The 24525-nt window shown below is 43.1% G+C and overlaps 1 protein-coding gene across 1 annotated transcript in view; it reads left to right on the top strand.

Annotated features, from left to right (window-relative positions):
• The window catches only part of CSMD1 (CUB and Sushi multiple domains 1), a 1979019-nt gene that overhangs the window by 1267064 nt on the left and 687430 nt on the right, over positions 1-24525 (top strand). Inside the window, exons 8-10 of the mRNA XM_037894193.2 lie at positions 3314-3401; positions 18882-19006; positions 24240-24361. Coding sequence (XP_037750121.1) covers positions 3314-3401; positions 18882-19006; positions 24240-24361 — 335 coding nt within the window. The remainder of the gene's footprint in view (positions 1-3313; positions 3402-18881; positions 19007-24239; positions 24362-24525) is intronic.

Raw genomic sequence — 24525 nt, 5'->3', positions numbered from 1 at the left:
ATAGCTATAGTGACACGTCTGTGCTTGCCAGAAGCTGGGAATGGGCGATTGGGAATGGATCACTTGGTGATTCCCTGTTCTGTTCATTTGCTCTGGGGCACCTGGCATTGGCCACTGTCAGAAGACAGAATCCTGGGCTAGATGGACCTTTGGTTTGACCCAGTAGGGCTGTTCTTATGACAGTAGTAAATACTTGACTTTGTCAGAAACCTGAGGAAATATAAGAAGATTAGATATTGTTAGAAGCATATATGCAACAGGAAGTGGTTAGTTTAGCAAGGGTAGTTTTCTGACTATAACCATGCTTTAAAATTGACTCTTGTAACAAACTTTTTGTATATATTTAGAGATGAACTCTTCTGGAAGAATAAATGTAGCTAGCAAAATTGAACTCTAAGAATAAATATTTTTGTTTATACACTAGTTTGTCTCATTCTTAATCACAATGCAGACATGAAATAATTCATATTCACATAAGTAGTACTATTTAATAAGACTTATTTGTATAAATTAACTACTGGAGGATCAGGCCCTTAGCCTGGAAATGTTTCCTTGATCATCACCTTGGATAGAGAAAATGTTCACCTTGCATACACTAATATGGAAATACTGTGAGTCAGAAGCTCCAGAATTGGATTTTTACTCATAACAATTTGATTTATGTCACAATATACCAGGAAGGAACTTCCTTTAAGTTACTGTTATGTTTCATAGCTAGAATGTTCATTTTTTTTAGCTGTATCCGGAAATACATCTCTCACATTATGATAATCTTTCATCAGCTGATTTTGAACATTTTTGGAACAGACAATATACTGTATCAGAGACAGAGAAAGGAGATAAATACAGTTTTTAACTCTGATAGGCTGGTGGGTGTTGCTATTTTCTATATCTTTAAAATCATTGCATCTCTGAGACAAGAATGGAGGTGATTCAGACGTTTAAATGTGCCATAATTATTGCAATTTTATCAGTTTTAGGAGGAAGCTATACTTGAGGCAAGCAATTCTGCACTTACAAGAGCTTTTTACTTAGCTGTATTTTTGTAGCACTGCAATGCCTTTTTTATATGAATTGATTTCCATGAGTATTTCTCATCTTGTATAAAGCTTTAGCTTTCAGATAAATTAATTGCCCATGATTCTGCTGGAACAGTCAGTCAGGATTTATAGCTCTTATCTTCTGATTGTACATAACCTGTTTGTCACTATGCTTCCTCTATGTCACCTTATTCCATTCAAAAGCCTATCACTGCTTGAGAAATTTACATCTAATCTCCCATCACCTCTCAATCGCAATGGTGTCTTCTGTCATCTGTAATCTACTCAGGCCTGTCTAATTCAATCTGTGCTGCTAAAACATTCCAACTAACTACACTTTCTATATTCAGGAAGAGAGTACTACCTTATCCTTAAAGGGTTTTCAGAGATTCTGAAGATGACATGTTTTTTTTCTTCCTCTATCCTTCATGGAGGGAAGCAAAGAAGAAACGGAAGGTGTGTGTATGTGATAGACAGAGAGAGAGAGAGACTGAATGTATTTATATTCATTTTTGTGAGGGCCATAAACTGTAAAGGTATTTTGTATGCCATTATCTGTATATTTGTAATCAATATAATATTTAAGCATATTACATAAATAACTAAGAGTTACCACTTTCTAGATAGAAGATAAAAACATAATCACACACTTTACAAGTAAAATCAGAGTCTTAGTTTTGTGAGGACCATAACTTTATACAAATTTGTCTGTAACAGCTGTGTGGGTGTGTGTGAGGGGAGAATACAGACTCTATTCTACCTGATGTGGGGGAAAGGGCACAATGGAGACTTCAAGCCGCCTTAGCGCTTTCACATATTCCTGAGTTGGCCAGGAGTAAATCAATATACTATTCCACTGAACACATGTGTTTCTAGTGGGGTCCTACTGAGATTGGTTCTTGGTCCTTTAACTTTTTTATTAGTTAACTGGATGGAAAACTTAAAAACACTGATAAGTTTGCAGATGACACACAAATTGGGGGAGCAGTAAATAATGAGGATATGTCACTGATTCGGAGTGATCTGGATTTCTTGGTATGCTGGCCTCATGCAAATAATATGCATTTTAATATGGCTAAATTTATACATCTAGAACAAAGACTGTAAGCCCTACTTAAAAGATGGGGGACTCTAGCCTGGAAGAAGTACCCTGAAAAAGATTTGGGGCTCATGATGTATAATGCAACACTCTGGCATTATCCTTGGACGCATGAACAGGAAATCTCTAGTACGAGTCAAGAGGTTATTTTATTTCTGTATTTAGATTTGGGGCAACTGTTGATGGAATACTGTGTCCGTTTCTGGTTTCTGCAATTGAAGAAGGATATTGATAAATTAGAGAGGGTTCAGAGAAAAGCCACAAGAATGATTAAAAGATTAGAAAACATGCCTAGACTCAAGAAGCAAAATCTATTTACCTAACAAAAAAGCTTAAGGAGCAACTTGATTGGTCTATAACAGGGGTTCCCAAACTTGGTTCATGGCTTGTTCAGGGTAAGACCCTGGCTGGCTGTGAGATACTTTGTTTACCTGAGCATCCACAGGTACGGCCTCTTGCAGCTCCCAGTGGCCGCGGTTTGCCGATCCTGGAAGTGGTGGCCCGGCATGCGCTGCTTCCTGCAGCTCCCATTGGCTGGGAACGGTGAACCGTGGCCATTGGGAGCTGCGAGCAGCTGTACCTGTGGACGCCCAGGTAAACCGTCTTGCAGCCCGCCAGGGGCTTATCCTGAACAAGCCGTGAACCAAGTTTGGGTACCCTGGTCTATAAGTATCTACATGAGGAAAAATAAGGGGCTCCTCAGTCTAGCAGAGAAAGGTATAACACAATCCAATGGCTGGAAATTGACGCCATCCAAATTCAGACCAGGAATACTGTGTATATTGTTAATGGTGAGAGTAATTAATCATTGGAACAATTTATCGTGGGTTGTGGTGGATTATCTGTCACAGACAATTTCTAAATCAAGATTGGATGTTTTCTAAAATATAAGCTTTAGGAATTATTTTGGGGAGGTTCTTTGGCCTATGTTATACGGAAGGCAGGCTAGATTATCACAATGGGCCCTTCTGGCCTGGGAATCTATGAAACAAATGTATATTAAGATGCAGTTTGTTGTCTTTATTTGTATTACCGTCCTGAAAAATATATTGAGCATATAGATAATGTTCCTCTTGTAGAACTCGAAGTGTGGATGTCTGAAGAATCATTTACTTAGTTTTAAGACTAACTGTTCTTTTTGTTTCTCCTTCTTCTTTTTTAATTCTGACTGCAGTGAGTCAAGGTGGGGATGCAGTCACATCTGACATGTGTCCTGATCCTGGAATTCCTGAGAATGGGAAGAGGGCAGGCTCTGACTTCAGGTAGGAACTGCATGTGTGTTGAAGTGGAAGGGGCTTTTAGGTGTAAGGTAAACTACAGATGGATGCAGTTTGCATAAAAGCTACAAAAGAGGCCATTTCTGAAAGTTGCTAGAAGATGCTCCAATTCTTGCAGAGTTTGAGTTCTGTTTTTAGGTTTCTGGGAAATACAGTGCATTATGGTGGAGATTTTGTAGAATATACCTAAGTGTCCCCATTGTAAATGGAAAGGAACACTGTCAGCACCCACAACTTGGTCTTTGCTAAAAGTTAGAATCAAGTAGTGTCCTCCAGGTTTTAAATACTACTTAGCAACACAAAAGATTAATTATCATTCAATGGATTGTCAAGAAATATTGTACTTCCCACTTCTGCTTCACCAAAACTATTTTTTTAAAATAAATACGACTTCACAAAAAGCCGAAGGAACTCGCACAAACACCAAAAACATGCTTTTAACTCTGTTGATATTAGTAGGTTTTAGAGTAACAGCCGTGTTAGTCTGTATTCGCAAAAAGAAAAGGAGTACTTGTGGCACCTTAGAGACTAACCAATTTATTTGAGCATAAGCTTTTGTGAGCTACAGCTCACTTCATCGGTGAGCTGTAGCTCACGAAAGCTTATGCTCAAATAAATTGGTTAGTCTCTAAGGTGCCACAAGTACTCCTTTTCTTGTTGATATTAGTGACACTGATAGACTGATAAAGCAAACAAAGCTTCTATCATAGAGCAGCCCCGCCTGGAGCACCCGCTGTGGCAAGCCATTGAATGACATATGTGCTCAGTCTCCCCTCTCTGGTAACCCAATATCTTCACTTCAGGATCTTCTCTTTCAATAATGCCCCTTCTTGGGGCTGGTTTATTGTTAAAACCTTATACAAAAATTGTCCATAATAAAGGTCCCAGCATAAAATCAATTCATTACCCCAAGTACAAATTTAAGTTCAGCTCACATCTTGTCCCACAGTATCCCATGTATCAAACCCTGGCACCTTTGACCATGTCAAGACTCTGTCAGTCTTCTTCTGTCCCTGGACAGCTACCCCAGTCCTTCCCGCTGAAGTGCAACTCCAGTCTTCCTAGTGGGAACCCCCACAGACTCTTTGCTGGGAGCATACTTGCCAGGACAGCATTCCCACTCTCCTCGACCCTGTCATAGTTCCTAGGGGTTCAGGTCTCCTGTCCCGGAGACATCAATAGGCAAGTTCCTCTGCTGCTCCCTTGTCTTGGCTCCAGCTCTTTGGCTTAGAGCCAGCAGGCAAATCCTTCTACTGTTCCCTGACCTTCATCGTTCTGGTCCTGGCTTGGGGATACCCCTCTTGCTGCATTGCTGCCATTAGCCTTCCCCTGGGACCACAATCAATCTCCTGACTCTCTCACCTCCTGTCCTTCTCCTGGTTGACCCAGGCCCTGACTCCCTGGATGCCTCCAACTCAGTAGGTCTCCCCACCTAGAGCTCTTTTAAGCTCAGTTAATTGGTGCGTACTGATAAGGCATGGGTGCACTGGCCTTGCTCCCTCTGAAAGGGGCCGTGTCACCCTGTGACAATGACTGTAAGTGGGGGGGGATCTCCAATTTTAAGGAAAAATACAAAAATGTATATTGCACATATAAAATAAACATGAAAGAAGCTGCAATTATTTCAATTTCCTATCTGCAGTCCTCCCACTAACTAACTCTTCTAAAGCAGCTTTGACTGAGATGTACTTTTCTCACCCTGCTGTGCATGCAAAGGATAGAGAAGGGGAATGAGAAAGGGTGTGAAGAGAAAGAAGATAGTGGGGAGTGGATGAGAAAGCTGGTAAGGTAAAGCTACTGGGAAGGCCAGGCAACATGATAGGATGAGTGTTTGGGACATTCCACTATGAGAACTTGTAAGTGACTGTAATATACAGTTACTTCTACATAATAGTTATAGGTTTATCTTAAAATGGATACTCTAATTTAAAATACAATACATTAAAAAATTAAACAAATCTGGTTGATTATTTCAATCAGCCAAAACCAACCAACCAAACCCCTTGCCCCAAGTAGTGTTTTTTACCACTTAAAGGGGCAAGAGCCAAAGGCTGTATGATGCTCACTAGAGACTAGAGAGGCAGGCTCAGCAGAGCCCTGTTCAGTCCCCAGACCTTGTGCACCGACAGCGGGATTCAAGGAGTATCTCACCAGTAGCCTGGCGCAGACCCACAGGGGCAGGCGCCTCCCGGCAGGATCACCAAGACTGACCCCTCGCGTTGCTGAGAGCTCAGTACAGATGCCGGGACCGACTGGGGGACTGAAGCCACCGGTCACCTGACTGTTGTCATTGGTATCCAAGGCGGGGACCACCATGTTTGGGACATTCTTCCCGGAAACCGGCTTGTGATAGCTCCTGATCCCGCTCAATGTCCCATTACTGGTCGGGTAGTGTAAGGCATAGATCGCCAGGTTTCTGATGCTGATCCACCAAACACTATCAGTCCCTGAGGCCCTCAACCAAGACGTTCGTCTCACTCGGACAGATTTACCTCTAGGAACAGCGACTGGTACTAGTCAGATAAGAGCTGTTGCTCTGCCCAGTCATAGAATCATAGAAGATTAGGGTTGGAAGAGATCTCAGGAGGTCATCTAGTCCAATCCCCTGCTGAAAGCAGGACCAATCCCCAACTAAATCATCCCAGCCAAGAGTTTGTCAATCCTGGTTGCTAGGTAGTGACTGCTCTGGCCATAGCTCTGGCATGGAACAGGGTTCCCTAACTGTGGGGCAGCCTCTGGTGCCTGCAGTGCCACATACATCATCAGCACTGAAACCTGTCCTATGGTCCCAGGCACAGTGGTTGGCACCATGGTACCCATGGAACCCCGTGGGTTCACCCAGCCTTCCCAGGCTCCCTGCTCAGTGTCAGGAACCTCAGACAGGCCAGCAGCCTTAACATTCTGATCCCCTCCAGTGCCTGAGACTTGGGGGGAAGGATCCCATAGGTCCAGGAGGACCCAGGGGAACAGCCTGCTGGACCACTAATGGACGTTGAGGCTCCCGCAGTACCGGCATCATCCTCGTCATCGCCAAACAAGGCTATCACAGAGCCCCCTCACCCAGTTCCTCAGGATGGTGCTAAGGCACACCAGGAACTATTGAAGAGGGTCACATCTAACCTGGGGCTTCAGGCCGAGGAGTTGAGGGAGACCTCGGACTCCCTGTTTGACATCCTCTGCTCCTTGGCTCCTGCCAAGATGACTTTACCCCTTCATGAGGGGTATCAAAGATTACCACTGCCTTTTGGCAGACTCCCTCCTTGCCCCCATCTCCAAAAGGGTCAAGCGCAATTACTTTGTGCCAACCAAGAGGCATGGGTATTTATATTCCCACCTGGCCCCCAGTTCCCTGGTGGTTGAGGCACTTAACCACAGAGAGAGGCAAGGTCAACCCGGGGTGACCCCCAAAAACAAAGACTCAAGGAGGCTGGATTTTTTTGGACGCCAAGTTTATTCATCTTCCAGCCTGCAATTGAGAGTGGCCAATGACCAAGCTCTCCTTGGCCTCTATGATTACAACATGCGGCAGACCATGGCAAAGTTTGAGGCTTTGCTCCCCAAAGGATCCAGGAAGGAATTTCAGGCGATCCTTGAGGAGGGTATAGCGGTAGCCAGAGCGGCCCTCCAGGCAGCTTCAGATGTAAAGGACTCTGCAGCCCACACCATGGCCTCTGCCATCTCTATGCGGCGAGCTTCCTGGCTGCTCTTCTTGGGCTTGTCCGCCGAGGCTCAGCAGTCGATACAGGACCTTCCCTTCAACATCCAGACCCTATTTGCAGAACAGACTGATATCAAGGTGCATGGTTTAAAGGACTCCTATACCACCTGGAAAACTCTGGGGCTGTACGTCCCAGGCCCAGCACATAAGTGGTTCAAACTGCAACAGCCTCAGGGACCAGGGAGCCATCCTTGGCAGGACCCGCCTCACAAGAAGGCCAAGGGCTATAAACGCTGACCAAGGCACCCTCCTTCATCCCCTGCTCAGTCGGGGTCCATCTGAAATAAGCAAGAAACCACGTGACCATTTTGAGGCTGCGCCTGAGGGAAAACTACCAGCCTATTCCCCAGATCCATCTTCCCCAGTTTTTTTCCAACCGCCTTTCTTTTTTTCTCCCTGCATGGACCACTATAACCTCATATGGCTGGGTCCTGAATACACTGGCGCAGGGCTATACCCTCCAGTTTCTTTCTACCCCTCCCCAGCCCCCTTCTCCGTCCCTCTTCAGGGACCCTTCTCATGAGAGTCTCTCGTGCAGGAGGTTCAAGGGTTGCTGCAGTTGTGAGCAGTGGAGGAAGTTCCTCTCAAGTGCAGGAACAGAGTGTTTTATTCCCAATACTTTTTTAATCTCAAAGGCCAAGGGCAGACTAAGTCCCATTCTGGACCTGCGAGACCTCAACAAGTACCTAAAAAAGCTGAAGTTCCACATCGTCTCCCTGGCCTATATCAACCCCTTCCTGGATCCGAGATACTGGTATGCTGTCCTTGACCTAAAGGACACATACTTCCACATAACGATCTTCCAAGGACATGGATGTTTTCTTCGATTCATGCTCCTATTGGCCACTACCAATATACGGTCTTCCCATTTGGCCCGGCAACAGCACCAAAGACATTTGCACACTGCATGTCGGTGGTGGCAGCTTCCTCAGGCACAAGGGTATCAAGATATATCCGTGCCTCGATCACTGGCTGGTAAAGGGCAGCTCCAGGTCTCAGGTCCAAAAGGATGTTGCGGTACTGCAAGCCACGTGCTGCTCTCTGGGCCTATTGGTGAATGACAAAAAGTCTACAGTAGTTCCAGTACAAAGTATAGAATTCATCGGGGCGGTGCTTGACTCGACCTGTGTGAGAGTGTTCCTGCCATTAGGAAGGTTTTGGACATTGTCAGACCTTATCACAGAGGTGTCCACGTTCCCCCGACTACAGCCAGGGTCTACCTGCATCTGCTGGACCACGTGGCAACTTGCACATACGTTGTCCACCATGCGAGGCTCCGGATGCAGCACCTGCAGCAACGGCTGGCGACGATCTATTCCCAGTCCAGGGATCACCTGGAAAAGATAATTACCATCCCCCTGGTGATACTCACCTCGTTGTGATGGTGGACCGATCGTTAGACGGTCCTAGAGGGAGTTCTGTTCAACAACCCTCCTCAATCTGTTGAGTTATTATCAGACATCTCAGACCTCAGCTGTGATGTGCACCTTGGAGATCTCCAGACCTAGGGTATGTGGTACCCAGAGGAGATAGCACTACACATAAACATCAAAGAACTCAGAGCGGTCTGCTTGGCATGTGGGGTCTTCCTGCCCCACCTATCGGGAAAGGTGGTGAGAGACCTAATGGACAACACAGCCTCGATGGTTTACATCAACAGGCAAGTGGGAGCATGCTTGTCGGCTCTCTGCCAAGAGGCACTCCATCTCTGGAACTTCTGCATCGACCACGAGATCCACCTGGAGGCTTGTCTCCTCCCTGGCATCAAGAGCATGCTAGCAAATCACCTCAGCAGGGCCTTCTCCTCTCACCACGAGTGGTCGCTCCACCTGGAAGTAGCCTACATGATCTTTCAGAGATGGGAAACTCCAAGTGGACCTGTTCGCCACCAGTCAAAACTGAAAATGTCATTGGTTTTGTTCTGGGCAAGGACTCCCTCTCCAATGCCTTCCTCATGTTGTGGTTGGAGAGCCCGATGTACACGTTCCCTCTAATTTCACTCATCACCAAGGTCCTGGCAAAGATAGAGAGACAGGGCGCAGGTCATCATGATTGCCTTGGCACGGCCTTGCCAGAACTAGTCCGGCATTCTCATGAATCTAACAGTGGCTCTTCGTTGGCCCCTGCCCAACCAACCGGACCTGTTGTCACAGAACCACGCTCGGCTCTTACACCCCCAACCTTGCATCCCTCCACCTCTTGGCATGGATGCTGCGTGGCTGAACCCGGAGCAGACCTGTTCAGAGGAGGTCCAACAGATCCTTCTGGAAAGTAGGAAGCTCTCAACCAGACTGACTTACCTGGCCAAGTGGACGAAGTTCTCACACTGGGTGGCATCTCTCCCTTGCGCTCTTCCATACAGTCTGTCTTAGATTACCTGCTTCATTTGAGGAACTAGGGCCCGGCACACACTTCCATTAGAGTGCCTCTCATGGCCATATCTGCTTTTCACCCACCGATCCAAGGCCAGACAGTGTTTTCCCATGACATGAAAGTTAGATTCTTGAGAGGACTCAAGAGACTCTTCCCACAGGTACAGACCCCTGTCCCGCAGTAGGATTTTAACTTGGTCCTTTCTAGGCTCATGGGCCCACCCTTTGAGACACTGGGCTCCTGCTCCCTTTCCCACCTGTCATGAAAAGTTGCTTTCCTGGTGGTGGTGACAGTGATGAGATGAGATTAAAGCCTGGACCTCAGAACCGCCCTACACGGTCTTCTACGAAGACAAAGTTTAGCTGTGGCCCACCCGGCCTTTCCTGATGAAAGGGGTGTCTACCTTCCATATGAACCAGGACATCTTCCTCCCGGTGTTCTGTCCCAAACCACACAAGACCAGTGAAGAGAGGTTTCTTCACATGCTGGACGTCTGAAGGGCCTTGGCTTTTTACCTAGAAGGTACCAAGCCTTTCCGTGAATCAACTCAGCTCTTCATCGCTACAGCAGATAGGATGAAGGGCCTTCCAGTGTCTTTGCAGAGGATTTCCAATTGGATCACCTCTTTCATAAGGACCTGTTATGACCTGGCGGGGGTCCCGCCGCCGCCGATTGTCAGAGCCCAGACGACTAGTGCTCAGGCATCTTCGGTGGCCTTCCTGGCACACATCCCTATCCAAGACATCTGTAAAGCCACTATGTGGTCCTCTGTCCACACGTTCACGGTGCATTATGCCATCACTCAGCAGCCCAGAGACTACACTGGGTTCGCCAGAGCTGTGTTGCAATCTACACGTTCGTGAACTCCTACCCACCTCCAGGGGTACTGCTTGGGAGTCACCTAATATGGAATGGAGCAAGCACTTGAAGAAGAAAAGACAGTTACCTATTCCATAACTGGTGTTCTCCGGGATGTGTTGCTCGTGTCCATTCCCATGACCTGCCCTCCTTCCCCACTGTTGGAGTTTCCGGCAAGAAGGAACTGAGGGGGTGGGGAGCCAGTGGCACCCTTTATACTGCACCATGCAGGCGGTACTCCAGGGGGCGCCAGAGCTGGTCCCCTACGGATACTGCTGAAGGAAAAGCTTCCAGCACCGGTGCATGTGGCAAGCACACACACCTAATATTGAATGGACATAAGCAACACATCCTGAAGAACACCAGTTACGGAAAAGGTAACTGTCTTTTTCAGTACTTCTTTTTTAATATATTGCCTAATTGATGTATTGGAACTGCAAATATACATTGTTTTATTACTTTCATCTAAATAGTCCAATTTGCCTTGCTAATCAATCCCTATAGTCAAAAGTGTTTCAACAGTTCTTTAACACCTCAATGCTCATTAGTGCTATGAGTTATTGAACAAAGAAACTGCCCTATAGTATTCCCTGTATAATTTTCCTTTTAGATGGATAAAGGCTAATTGAAATATTTGAACAGTGTAAGAAGTTTAGGTTAGGACCTCTATCAATATATATGCATGTTTCTCCTCTAGACAGTATTCAAAGGAGGTCATGTCTAGTTTTTGTGGTACCCTGACTAATATAAGGCATGAAATCCTCCTGCAGGCTATTGTGATCCACGTTGTGTATGAAGGTTTGGCAGCTGAACAGGTCAGAAGTGATTCATTTGAAGGGTTATTGTGTTGCCCCAATTCAGAGGGGAGAGTTTCATAAACTAGGATAATATGGACCCCTGCATTTCTTCTTTCAAGATGTTGGGTGAACGAGATTAAGAAAAGACAAACACTACTCCAAAGACCTAGTACATACTGAACACATGTTTAGGGCCAGTTGTGTCTCAAAATTTGGTAGCTTAACTGATAAACAATTAGGTTAAAATTGTTAAAATTGTAAAAAAACTATTAGTTTTTACTAATTAAAGTGTCTGCTAACTATTACTTGCCGGTCTAGACATGCATTTGCAATTTAGTTAGGGACCCAATCTGGGACTTGACATCTGAAATGTATTTTATTTCAAGGAATTTAGAAAAGACCAATGTGAATAATACCTTGGTCTTAAATAGTGCCTGTTGTACCTGGGGAGGGAATGAGCAGTAGGAAAAGGACAGGAAATAGAGGATCATGTTGGAAGCTTTAAAAGTATTTCAGATAGAGAGAGATCTCAATGTCCAGGAAATAAAAAAATAATACACACAGCACCCACCATTGGTAAATTAATTTGAGTAGTAGTAGAAAAACAAGAGACTTCTTGTTCTTACCATGGTTGAAATATAGGCTTGTTGATACTCCCGAACTTCAAGACATCTCTAAAGTCATGGTCAACTTACATCAGTCAAATGAAATGTCAGTCTCCTCTCATTACACAGTATTTATATCAAATAATGTTGACAGTACACTGTTTGTTCCTTTAAGGGAAAATTTCTACCTTATCTCATTTATTCGTTACATGGAATTGTGAGGATTTAGATTTAAAATAAACAAATGTTGGAAACTATTAGTTAAAAATATACATAGTATCAAGATGTAGGCTTGACATTTTTAAGACAATATGTTAAATGAATTGGCCATGATTTTTGAGATTTAGTCAACCAAAGAAACTAATATTATGTAATCCACATGTTTCTACCAAAACAAGACAATTATGTGTATTAATTTCTGAAGCAAAAGGTTTGTAGCATTAAAATTCCACCTGTTCTGCTGGGGAATTCCTTTCCCTTTCAGAAAAATTCCATTGAATACTTGGAGAACAACAAGTTCCTGTTTAAAAAAACAAAACACTAACTTCCTGAAGTCCATTAAGAAATGTAAGGCTCTAAAACTGTAAATTAACTGTCAGTACTTGAAGGATTTATTCATATTCCTTATATTACATCCTCTGAGTAGTCCCGTTGACTTCAGCAGCGACTGCTCATAGGGTGACTTCAGCAGAGCCAGGATTTCAATGGGACTTTTGCCATTGACCTCAATAGAGCCAGGATTTCATCCACTTGGGTGAAGTTAAACATGTCTCTTGCAGTATCAAGGCCTATGTTTGCAAATTGTGTTCATTTTCTTTGAGGCTGGTTTTAAAATAATGGGTGCCCCATCACAACAACAATTGCTATTGATTTCATAAGCCTACTGCACACACAGAGCCATGTGTCATGGTAAAAGCGCTACTGAACTAGTTTGCTAATGTACCACGATCTCCAAACCTCCTGCACAGGCATGCGCAATTGCACCCTGATTATGTTATGTCTGCAGGACAGGTATGGTTACTAAATATCACTGACACATGGGGTTAATGTGGTATGAGCTAATCTAAACCTATCACAGATTTTGCTGCTCTTTGGGGACACATTTTAAACACTTTTTAAAATGTTTAACTTTTTGTGTACACATTTTTCTGATCATTTTCATATTTAAGCCTATAAAACAAAGAAAAGAACTTCATTTGAAAAGTACATCTAAGGTGTTGCATTGGGACTGTCAAGGTTCCTCCCTCACTCTGAACTCTATGGTACAGATGTGGGGACCTGCATGAAAACCTCCTAAGCTTACTTTTACCAGCTTAGGTTAAAACTTCCCCAAGGTACAAATTAATTTTATCCTTTGTCCTTGGAATATCCACTGCCACCACCAAACTCTAACTGGGTTTACTGGGAAACGTAGTTTGGACACATCTTTCCCCCCAAAATCCTCCGAACCCTTGCACCCCACTTCCTGGGAAAGGTTTGGTAAAAATCCTCACCAATTTGCATAGGTGACCACAGACCCAAACCCTTGGATCTGAGAACAATGAAAAAGCATTCAGTTTTCTTACAAGAAGACTTTTAATAGAAACAGAAGTAAATAGAAGTAAAGGAATCACCTCTGTAATATCAGGATGGTAGATACCTTACAGGGTAATTAGATTCAAAACATAGAGAATCCCTCTAGGCAAAACCTTAAGTTACAAAAAAGACAAACAGACAGAAATAGTCATTCTATTCAGCACAGTTCTTTTCTCAGCCATTTAAAGAAATCATAATCTAACACATACCTAGCTAGATTACTTACTAAAAGTTCTAAGTCTCCATTCCTGTTCTATCCCCGGCAAAAGCAGCATACCGACAGACACAGACCCTTTGTTTCTCTCCCTCCTCCCAGCTTTTGAAAGTATCTTGTCTCCTCATTGGTCATTTTGGTCAGGTGCCAGCGAGGTTACCTTTAGCTTCTTAACCCTTTACAGGTGAGAGGATTTTTCCTCTGGCCAGGAGGGATTTTAAAGGGGTTTACCCTTCCCTTTATATTTATGACAGGGACATATTAATTGGGAAAGTTTGGGAAAATAAATCTTCCTTGCTATTTTAATTTTCAGTGGATTATTGCAATAAATATAATTAACTGTCTTTTTATCTTTCCACTTGTTAGATGTTTGTTTGACTCTTGGGTATAATATCATCAAAACACTATAGCTCTGTTACAGGCATGAAATACTCCATAGAATGACTTTTTTTTTTCAAAATAGATAAATGGAAACATTACAAAAACAAAATGTAATGTTCTATAACTGCTAAATATCCATCTTAACCCAAAATATGTGAGAGTTCCTTCTGAATTTACTTAGTAAGACATGAGTTCAGGTTCTCTGTTTTTACTTATGATAGCTGTTGAAGTTTTAATGGGACTGCATTCTGACTAAGATAATATTCAATGAAAGTAAGAGTCATAGACTCAGGCCATGTTTAGGGCTAAATCCTGATTCCAATTATTTCAATGGGAAGTTTGCCTGTAACTTCAATGGGATTAAGATTTTGCTCCTAATATGTCCTTATTATGAGCCTCTTACTCACAGCAGTGAGCAGTCAGTGGGATTGCTTGTCTGTAACTGCACCTCAGTGTAAGTAAGGGGTTCACAAACATGCACTCTAAGTTCCCAGGGGCTAGTCTACTCTGGAGACAATATAAAAATGGCACCTTCTGACTCAGATCTACATCCTGTGATTCATATCAGACAGCTATAATGGCAAATAATACATTCTTTGCTATATCCTGATAGCCCTCTGAAGCATGTGGAGTTATGACAGAATGAGCTAGATTCTATTTTCTGCATATTCCTCAGCAGAACTGTTAAATAGTTCCATTTGCAGGATAAAATTCTGCCCTAAATTCTGCCCTGTGTGAGCAACCACACAGAAGACTTGTAATCTCAAATTCTGTCACACTTATTCATGATGTGAATGTTCTCTTCTGTTCTTCCTCCCTGCTCCTCACGCACGTGCTGGCTGAGGTAGCTGGCCTGGTGCACAGGGTGTTTCGTGTACTGTATGCTGGGTAATAACATGAGGACTTCCAACTTTCTTAAACAAACTCTCTTTTTAAAAAGAACTATTTACAGAGGTGCTGCAACTGTAACTAACATTCTAGTCACAGCCGGTCACACACTGACTTTATGGTACCATCTCCAAAATCTTCCCTCCTCCAACTTGTGCTCCTCCCTCCACGTTCCATGCAGCTTGCTATGCAGTGGAGAAGTAAGCTCCTCCAGATATAGGAAGGTAGTAACTAATTCCTTCCCAGTGCAATGGAAGAATCAGGGAGGAATTGTGACTCACATTGTAACCTTACAGAAACACAAAAAAATGTGTACATGTAACTCTAGACAGAATATTGTCTGCCAAATCATTTTTGGAAATGGGGTTGTAACAAAGGATTAACTCAATTTGACTGTGAGATCCTAAGCTGTATACAGTTGGTGGGGAAAAATAAAACCCATCATTCTCCTCCATGGCCTATCTGTTTACTTGTAAATTGAGAATTTCATCCTAAAATAATGGAGACAATAAATATGGTCCCCCACAATTCCACAGTGCCATTTTCAGAGGGCCACTTTTCAGAGTGGAACCAAATTTTAAGCAAATTGATTATGAAAAAAAAGTTATTTCCTTTCAAACCACTGATAGTGGTAATAATAATACCAAAAGTGTGGTTCTAATGTTTCACTCTTAGCTTCAGTTTATCAAAATATTCCAGTTCTAACTTTATGGTAAGATTATTTTGCCACAATTATCAGTCAACCCAGATAATCTCCTTATATGGGGGAGAAAGGATGCTTTTGTGTTTGAGGCATTGCACTTGGACTCAGGAGATTTAGGTTCAGTTTCTGGCTCTACCAGAGATTTCTTATATGAGCACTTATTCTTTCTGTGTCTCAGTTTCCCGTGTATAAACTGGGGATAGTAGGAATCACCCTGGAGAGGAAGCATGCACGTGTACAGGGCACTAATGCTTCTCCCAAGCTGCCACATTGTGCTCCAGAATGTAAGCTTTCATTTTTGTAGAAAAGGAACACTCTAGCACTTATGATAGGGAGAAAATCTTCAAAATATGATCCGTGTGTCGTCTCTCTCTGAGTCTGCTGAGAGCCTGAAACAATAGCTCTGAGGAATGTATTGCCCCATTCATCTCAAACAAATGTTAATGCAGAACCCAATGATCATTTAAATGCCAATATTGTTAACTACTTCACTCTAATCAAAGCATGTGAAAAGTGAGAAGGAGGATCATATTAAAAAGATTTATACTATGAGTAATGTATTATTTTGGCACCACAATTGTCTTGAAGTTACCACGATTAGCTGTTTTTTTTAACTCAAAAAGGAGTCAATTCCAAAAAGTCTACTACTGTAATGCCAGGGAGGCCTCTGAGCTTCACCTAGTTGGAGCCAGGCCTAAGGAACCCAACAAGCCCATGGGTGTATTTGAATCCCACCGAAGGGAAGCTAACCTCAAGGAACCATAGAGCAGATGTAATCATATTTTAAACATCTGCTGTAAGTGAATGGTGTCTCCGGTGAAAGGATCGCCTTTTGTGGATGAAGCTTTATTTGTGGCCGGATCATGCTACTTCTATCTTCCACTCCCCCACATTTGACCTTGAGGAGATAATACTCTGCTACCTAACAGGACTGTTGTAAGGATAAATCCATTCATGTTTTTTAAGGTACTCCGATAGTACAGTGAGTAGCGCATAACCACCTGTACATAAAAACTCATATATCAGTGCATTCACTCATTCATCATTTATCCAAAGTCCTATTTTTCTGAATGTCTTAAAGCCTCCTCAGTTGTAGCCAGTAGGATTATGAAGGGACCAAGATTATTCCTTGTCTCCTAAATGTTTACTTCTCACCTGCAAACAGCATGAAACTAATACTATTATGTATATTAGGACTCCCTTTTAATGGCTACGTAAAGGAGCTGCTGAATATACAAAAATAAAAGAAAAATCAATTTGATTTTTTCCCTCTGTGTAATAACACATTCAGCTTTTCTCTTAGGAAAAATAATGCTGTTCTTTGCTTCACATTGATTTTAGAAAAAAAATGAAATATTTTGTGGAGAACAAAAGAAAGGCAATATGTTTTTGTAGTTTCAAGTAAAGGTCTGAGAAGCTGCTATTGCACTTATCAGGAGAATGATGACTGTGGATATTATGCTGAGCTGCAATATGTGAAAAGGCACATTATTCAACAGCTTCCCAAGACTGCATAAAGACACTTAGTGATTTAGATTGATGGAAAGGGAGAGGGTTCATTTTCAAGTCAGCCGAGACACTGCTGATTCAGTGGTGACAAGTCCTTTGACGAGGGTTTCATAGTTTTAAACATAATAATGACACTCTAATATTACAATATCATCTTGTGTGCTTTGTGATTTTCACCTGTTAGTTCCTTCTTCGAACTCCCCTCCCACCCCCAAGCCCAACACTTAACACTTTACTTAAGTTTAATAAGAGAGAAAGTGTCTCTCTGTGAATTCAAATATGAGGAAGAAATGTCGTTTAAATTAATGCTCAGCCTTGTACTCCCACCATATTTTCCTCTGATTTTAATATTTGTTTAATGAGAACAGAAGCAACTCAATATTGAGTCAATTACAACTTTTTTCTTTTTTTGTGGGAAGTGGCAACTTACCTAATTATTTTAAAAAATAAAAAAAATGAAATATACAATGGATTTAATAAATAAATTCCCATGTTCCTTAATTCACATGGGGCTTTGTGGAATCCAGGGTGCAGGGCATAATGTGGACATCTTAATTGAATCAGCCTTTTCTGATGGGAAAACATATTGTTAGAAATGTTTTCAAGTAGCTATCTTGCATAGCATTTCAGGATGTAACATTAAAGTAGTGGCTATATTGCCATAGCTGCTTTATGCCCCAAACTGCCCCTCATATAGCTTTGAGACTTTATTGTTACAGTTCTGTGCCAGTGCTTAGTAGGACCTTTAAAATATCTAGATATTTTATCTGACACTGAAGTAAAAGTTCTTTAGACTGTTGTCTAGACCGTATGCATTGGTTCTGAAGTTACTTATAGTAAGTTTTCTCCATGTATAGTAACAGTAAGGGGTGAAAGTAACATAAAAGACTTACCGGTACGGGGCCTGGCTCCAGGCCCCCAGAAGGGGCAGGGCCTTGGGTGGAAGGGGTGGGGCTGGGGGTCAGCCTCCGCCGGCCAGCCCTTCTGTGCTGCTAGGCCCCGCACTGCCCAGGGTTCAGCAGTGATTTAAAGGGCCCAGGGCTCTGGTCAGTGCCGCAAGCCCTGAGCCCTTTTAAATTGCTGGGCCCTGGGGCAGCTGCCCCTTTTGCCCCCCTCTGTTGGCAAAAGGGGCAGCGTATAGGCCCGTACCGGTAGCCACTTCTTACCGGTATGCTGTACCGGCCTATACCAGCCCACTTTCACCTCTGGTAACAGTAATCATCTTTCACTACATTTGAGACTAAATTTATCCCTGGTTTAACCCTCTGAAGTAAGTTTCAGAAGAGGATTGTTCAGCACAGTGAGTTTTCCTTTTTTTCACTCAATGGTGGCTGATTACATTCATCATTCTTACTCTGTAGAGCAGCATTTCCCAAACTTGGGACGCTGCTTGTGCAGGGAAAGCCCCTCGTGGGCCCAGCCAGTTTATTTACCTGCCGTGTCCGCAGGTTCGGCTGATCGCGGCTCCCACTGGCCGCAGTTCACTGTGCCCGGCCAATGGGGGCTGCGGGAAGTAGCGCAGGCTGAGGGACATACTGGCAACCGCTTCCCGCAGCCCCCATTGGCTGGGCACAGCCAGTGGGAGCCGCGATCGGCTGAACCTGCAGACACGGCCGGTAAACAAACCGGCCGGGCCTGCCAGGGGCTTTCCGTGTACAAGCGGTGTCCCAAGTTTGGGAAACACTGCTGTAGAATATAAGCTCTTTCTTATCTGAAAAAAGAGAACTTTTCCTTAAATTCGTGTTTGGATCTTTAATTAGTGGTGCTGTAGTTGTTTGATGAAGGATTCCTGATGGTTTCTGTAATAAGCTTAATCTTTCTCCTTTTCTTTCCATTATCCCCAGGGTGGGTGCAAGTGTACAGTTCTCCTGTGAGGATAATTATGTGCTCCAGGGTTCTAAGAGCATCACTTGCCAGAGAGTGACAGATACACTAGCTGCTTGGAGTGACCACAGGCCAATCTGTCGTGGTAAGATTTGACTCCTTTAACATTTTTTCCATTTTAAAAAAATCTAACGTGGTCTCTTTGTATTATTTCCCTGCTCTTTCTGATATTTGCAAGTCCTTCCAATTTAATATCATCTGCAAATTTTTTTAAAGTGCTTTTAACTCCCTCCATCTGATAATTAAGAAAGATGTTAAATGAATCCTCTATTTTCCTTATTGTTAAAAGAAAAAAAATAGTATAATTCAGTTCTAAAGGGACAATAATCTGTTTAGAAACACTTCCAAAACTAGAGATTAATGTGATTTGCATCACTAAAACACTGCACAACACTCTGAGGATCAGATTGCAGCCAGCCTCTATGGAGCTGCAAGGTTTATTGTTTTAGGCCAAGTCTACACTATAAACTTACATCAGTATAACTATGTCACTGTGAAAAATCCACACCCCTAAGCAACATAGTTATACACACCTAACCCAGTGTGTAGACAGTGCTTTGTCAATGCGAGGGCTTCTCCTGTTGGCATAGCTACTGCCTCTCATGGACGTGGAGTACCTTTGCAACGAGAGGACTGGAGGGATGAGGCTGGAGAGTGAGCCTACTGGGCTGCTATTAGGGTTGTGGTGCCAGGATGGAAGTGATGCTGCGAGTTCTCTGTGTACCCTTGGCAGGGTGAAGAGAAGTGTACCCATTGAATAGTTGCAGTAATACCATATTGCTGTCCTAATACACAAGCATGATAATGGGTGAAATTAGCAAACCAATGGGTATAATTGAAGATGGCACTATTAGTGACCCATTGCCTCCCTGGTTGCAAAATATGGCTCCATCACTACCCGGGGGCCAACCTCAATTTATATAGACAGGCTTCCAAAGGTGCCAATACTCTGTGTTCCCATCTCATAAATTAAACTGTACAATGCAACATACACTATAATCATAGGACTGGAAGGGACCTCAAGAGATCATCTAGTCCAGTCCCCTGCACTCATGGCAGGACTGAGTATTATCTAGACCATCCCTGACAGGTGTTTGTCTAACTTTCTCTTAAAAATCTCCAATGATGGAGATTCCACAACCTCCCTAAGCAATTTATTCCAGTACTTAACCACTCTGACAGGAAGCTTTTCCTAATCTCCAACCTAAACCACCCTTGCTGCAATTTAAGCGCATTGCTTCTTGTCCTGTCCTCAGACGTTTTCTCCCTCCTCCTTGTAACAACCCTTTATGTTCTTGAAAACTGTTATCATGTCCCCTCTCAGTCTTCTCTTCTCCAGGCTAAACAAAACCAATTTTTTCAATCTGCCCTCATAGGTCATGTTTTCTAGACCTTTAATTTTTTTGTTGCTCTTCTCTGGACTTTCTCCAATTTGTCCACATCTTTCCTGAAATGTGGTGCCCAGAACTGGACACAATACTCCAGTTGAGGCCTAATCAGCGTGGAGTAGAGCAGAAGAATTACTTCTCGTGCCTTGCTTACAATACTCCTGCTAATACATCCTAGAAGGATGTTCACTTTTTTTGCAACAGCGTTACACTGTTGACTCATATTTAGCTTGTGATCCACTATGACCCCCAGATCCCTTTCCGCATTACACCTTCCTAGGCAGTCATTTCCCATTTTGTATGTGTACAACTGATTGTTCTTTCCTAAGTGCAGTACTTTACATTTCTCCTTATTGAATTTGGACTGTTCATCAAATTCCTTAAACAAATAGCAAGTAGCCATGTGGATAATAAAACAAACACAACCCACCAAAGTCTTCAGCCCTCCCCATCTTCAAAAGCCTGATGGGGAAAACGTAGGCTGTGGCTGACAGACAGGGATTAAGTTTCAAAGTTGAATTCTCATAGAAAGTATACCTTACCCTAACTCCTGTTTATAGCTAAAGGACTCTGATTCGACTGCCTATGCTAATCTATTTAGTAAACCATGAATTCTACCTTTATGTCACTGTATTTTGCATTAGCTTTGGTTTCCAAAGCTATCTTTAGGTGTAGTCTCAGTTGAGGTCCTTGCTCTCTCTTTTACATTTAGATACTATTATCACAGTTAGATTGCAAGCCAATGGCAGAAGGACCAGGGAGGAGATGGAACTTGGCCCAGGCCTTTTCTCCATGCCTCCAAGGAGATTTGGCCAGCTGCAGTGTGGGAAACACAAACTACACCCTCCTACAAATTGACACAGCAGGCTTTTCCTTGTATGTGACTTTAAGCTCCAGGAAACATTGTACCTGCAGTTGGATGGGGGAGGTCCACACTCCGTCAAATGGCGGGCAGCAACTAAAAGCCACAGTCTAGCCTTGACTATTAATTTTATTATGAATCCAACTCCCAGATTTTCTAATTAATGTATTTCTTTAATGTTAAAATTTTGCCTCTCCAAAGCGTCAGGCACAAATAAGTCAATTTCAAATTACTTACAAAAGTTATCTGCATATACTTTAATGTAGAAAAATAGACATAACAATTAAGTAACTGCGTTGAACAATTTTGGGTGATTTTCTTATGGCTAGGGCCCTGCCAAATTGACAGCCCATTTTGGTCAATTTCTTGGTCATGGGATTTTAAAAAAAAACATAAATTTCATGATTTAAGATATTTAAATCTGAAATGTCATGGTGTTCTACTTGTTTGGGTCCTGATCCAAAAAGAAGTTGGGAGGGGGGTCACAAAGTTATTGTAGGGCGCGGGGGTTGCGGTACTGCTACCCTCACTTCTGCGCTGCTGCTGGCAGTGGTGATGCCTTCAGAGCTGGTTGACCAGAGAGTGGTGGCTGCTGGTGGGAGCTCAGCTCTGAAGGCAGAGCTGCTGCCAGCAGCAGTGAAGAAGTAAGGATGGCATGGTATGGTATTGCCACCCTTACTTCAGTGCTGCTGCCTTCAGAGCTTGGCCGTTGGTCAGCAGCTGCCGCCACTCTCTATTCGCCCAGCTCTGAAGGCAGCGCAGAAGTGAGGGTTGCAATACTGTGACCCTCCCGCCCCCAAAAAATAACCTTGCAACCCCCTTTTGGGTCAGGATCTCCAGTTTGAGACTCTCACCCATGAAATCTCTATAGGATAGGGTAAAAGCACACAAAAGACCAGATTTAACAGGGGGAGACCAGATTTCACGGTCCGTGACCATTTTTCATGGCCGTGAATTTGTTAGGGTCCTAGCTCTGCCCAAATATTTGTATCACCTTTGGAATCAAGGCCAAAATATGGTCAGACTTATAGAAGAAATATGCTAAAATTTAAGAAAGGGCACAATAAAAGTTAATTTTCTTCTGGTTGGACTACTGGAGCTATGATGCATCTACTGGGTCATGGAGCCAAAGTATCCTCCAGTTCCTCCAGTATCCTCCAGAATCTCATGATTCTGGTCCTGTTATTCTAATGGTTAAAATTACTCTTGGTTGGTACAGTCGGGAGATGCTGATCTGCTAAATATGTTATTTCCCTTTCATGTTGTTAAATCTGAACACTGATACTTCTCCATATGATAGACATGCTTAGCTTGCTAGTGTTCTTCATTCATGCTTTGGTAGAATTACCTATATGGATGCAAGGGTGCATTTGGCTTTTCTGCTGACACTGTTGTTATTGCCACTTTAGGAGCCTAAGTCCAAAGTTTAGGCACCACTGGCATTCATGAAACCCCCACTAAGCTGCTGCATAACCCTGTAAGTGCCTAAAATCCTGAGGCGCCTACATTTCCACCATTAATGTCCCCAAACATGACTACATTTCAGTGGCTGGGCAGGTGATCAGCCATCTAAGTCCTGACATTGTCTGGCAGCTTGGTGCTTAACTCATCCCTAAGCCACAGCAAGATTCATAGAGTAGACATTCCTCCACCTATCTTGCCTTCTGGGCCTAATCCAGTAGGTCTGCTCAGAGAAGGCCTAAACCCACACAAAACAGACAGAAGATAGCATTCCCCCCTTTTTATCATTTAGCCCCATGGTTAGGGAACTCACCCAAGATGTGGGAGACCCAAGTTCAGTTGCCTCCCTCTGCCTGATATGGCAAGGGAATTTTGACTTTTGTCTCCCACATCTCAGGAAAGTGCCCTCACCACTGAGCTAGGGGTTATTTTGGGGTGGTGCTCTCCTGTTTAAGCTGTTCTACTGTGTATAAACGTAATATTCATTAGGCCAGAGGGAGGGTGAGAATCACTCTATATGCCAGTAGTTAGGGAACTCCCTTGGGAGGAGACCCAGTGGCAGCTCTTGCAAAAATGGCTTAGTTGCCTAACTCCGGGGAAGAGTTCATGCTGTGAATCCCAAGTAGAGATAGGTGCCGCCCTCTACTCTGGACTCAGGCACCCAACTCCCTGAGTGGAGTGCAATTAAGCTCCACCCCTCTCCTCAGCATTTTCTACTGGCTAGTGATTCAGTGTACTGGCATTTAAGAATCCTAATTTAGGCACCCAATTCTCCTAATGCATAATACACCTAACTCAAGGTTGTGAATTCCATTAGGCTGCAGGATGCCTAAAAGTTTGGCATTAACACTAGTCAATGCTATGCCTAAATCTCATTGAAAGTTAATGAGGTGGGAGGATCACAGAGTCTGGGCTGCGGCCTAACCCCAAATATCTACATTGCAAGTAAGCTCCTTAGCCCGAGCCCCATGAGCCCAAGTTAGTTAGCATTGGCCAGCTGTGGGTTTTGGAGTGCAGAGTAGACATACCCTAAGTCACTAAGGAGATTTTGAACATTTTACCCCTATACATTTGGCCAAGGTCACATAGGAAATCTGTGAGAGCGTGGAGTTGAACCCAGGAATGCCTGGACCATCCCCTGCAATGGGAGGGATTTAGAGATCACAGAAATCCATGTGTAGAGCAGGGGAAAGTGTTACAAAGAGCAATACATTCTCATCTAACGTTTCTGCTGTCTATGCCAAAAAACCTGCAGAGCAACCTTGAAAGAACATTTGTGCCTGTCAGTGGACAGTGGTGCCACTGAGGTGAAACTTCCCCTTGCCATGTGGGGAATTCACTTACAATAAGAATAAAGATAAGGTAGAGTAAGTATTTTTTTTTCATGAACTGAAAAGCACTCCTGTGTTTCTTCTTTAAATCTTTTTTTCAAGGATTTTGAAATCCATTCTAACTTCTTCAGCACAGGATTATTTTACTGACTATTATTGTAGTCATTATTGTACAATAAACTGTTAATGATAAAATAGTTTTTTGTAAATAGTTTCCCCAAAATTACTTTCCACTGCAAAAAATAATTCCTTTTCTCTTTGTGCTAATTATTCTAGCTAGAACATGTGGTTCTAATCTGCGTGGACCAAGTGGAATTATTACATCACCTAATTACCCAGTTCAATATGAAGACAACGCACACTGTGTGTGGGTTATCACAACAACAGACCCAGAAAAGGTATGCCTTTTATCTGTCTGATTGTCCAAACATGTAGATTTGGTGAACATGGGATTAAGGGATCTTTGCTTCAAAGTATGTTATGAATGTACTGATTCCTAATATCCAGATGCTACGAATAAATATAGGATTTTGAAAAAACAAAACAAAATACGAATGACTAA

Source organism: Chelonia mydas, chromosome 3, assembly GCF_015237465.2.
Source record: "Chelonia mydas isolate rCheMyd1 chromosome 3, rCheMyd1.pri.v2, whole genome shotgun sequence".
NCBI classification, from domain to species: Eukaryota; Metazoa; Chordata; order Testudines; family Cheloniidae; genus Chelonia; species Chelonia mydas.
The sequence above is the reverse complement of the archived record's forward strand: the minus strand, read 5'-3'. Positions and strand labels throughout refer to the sequence as shown.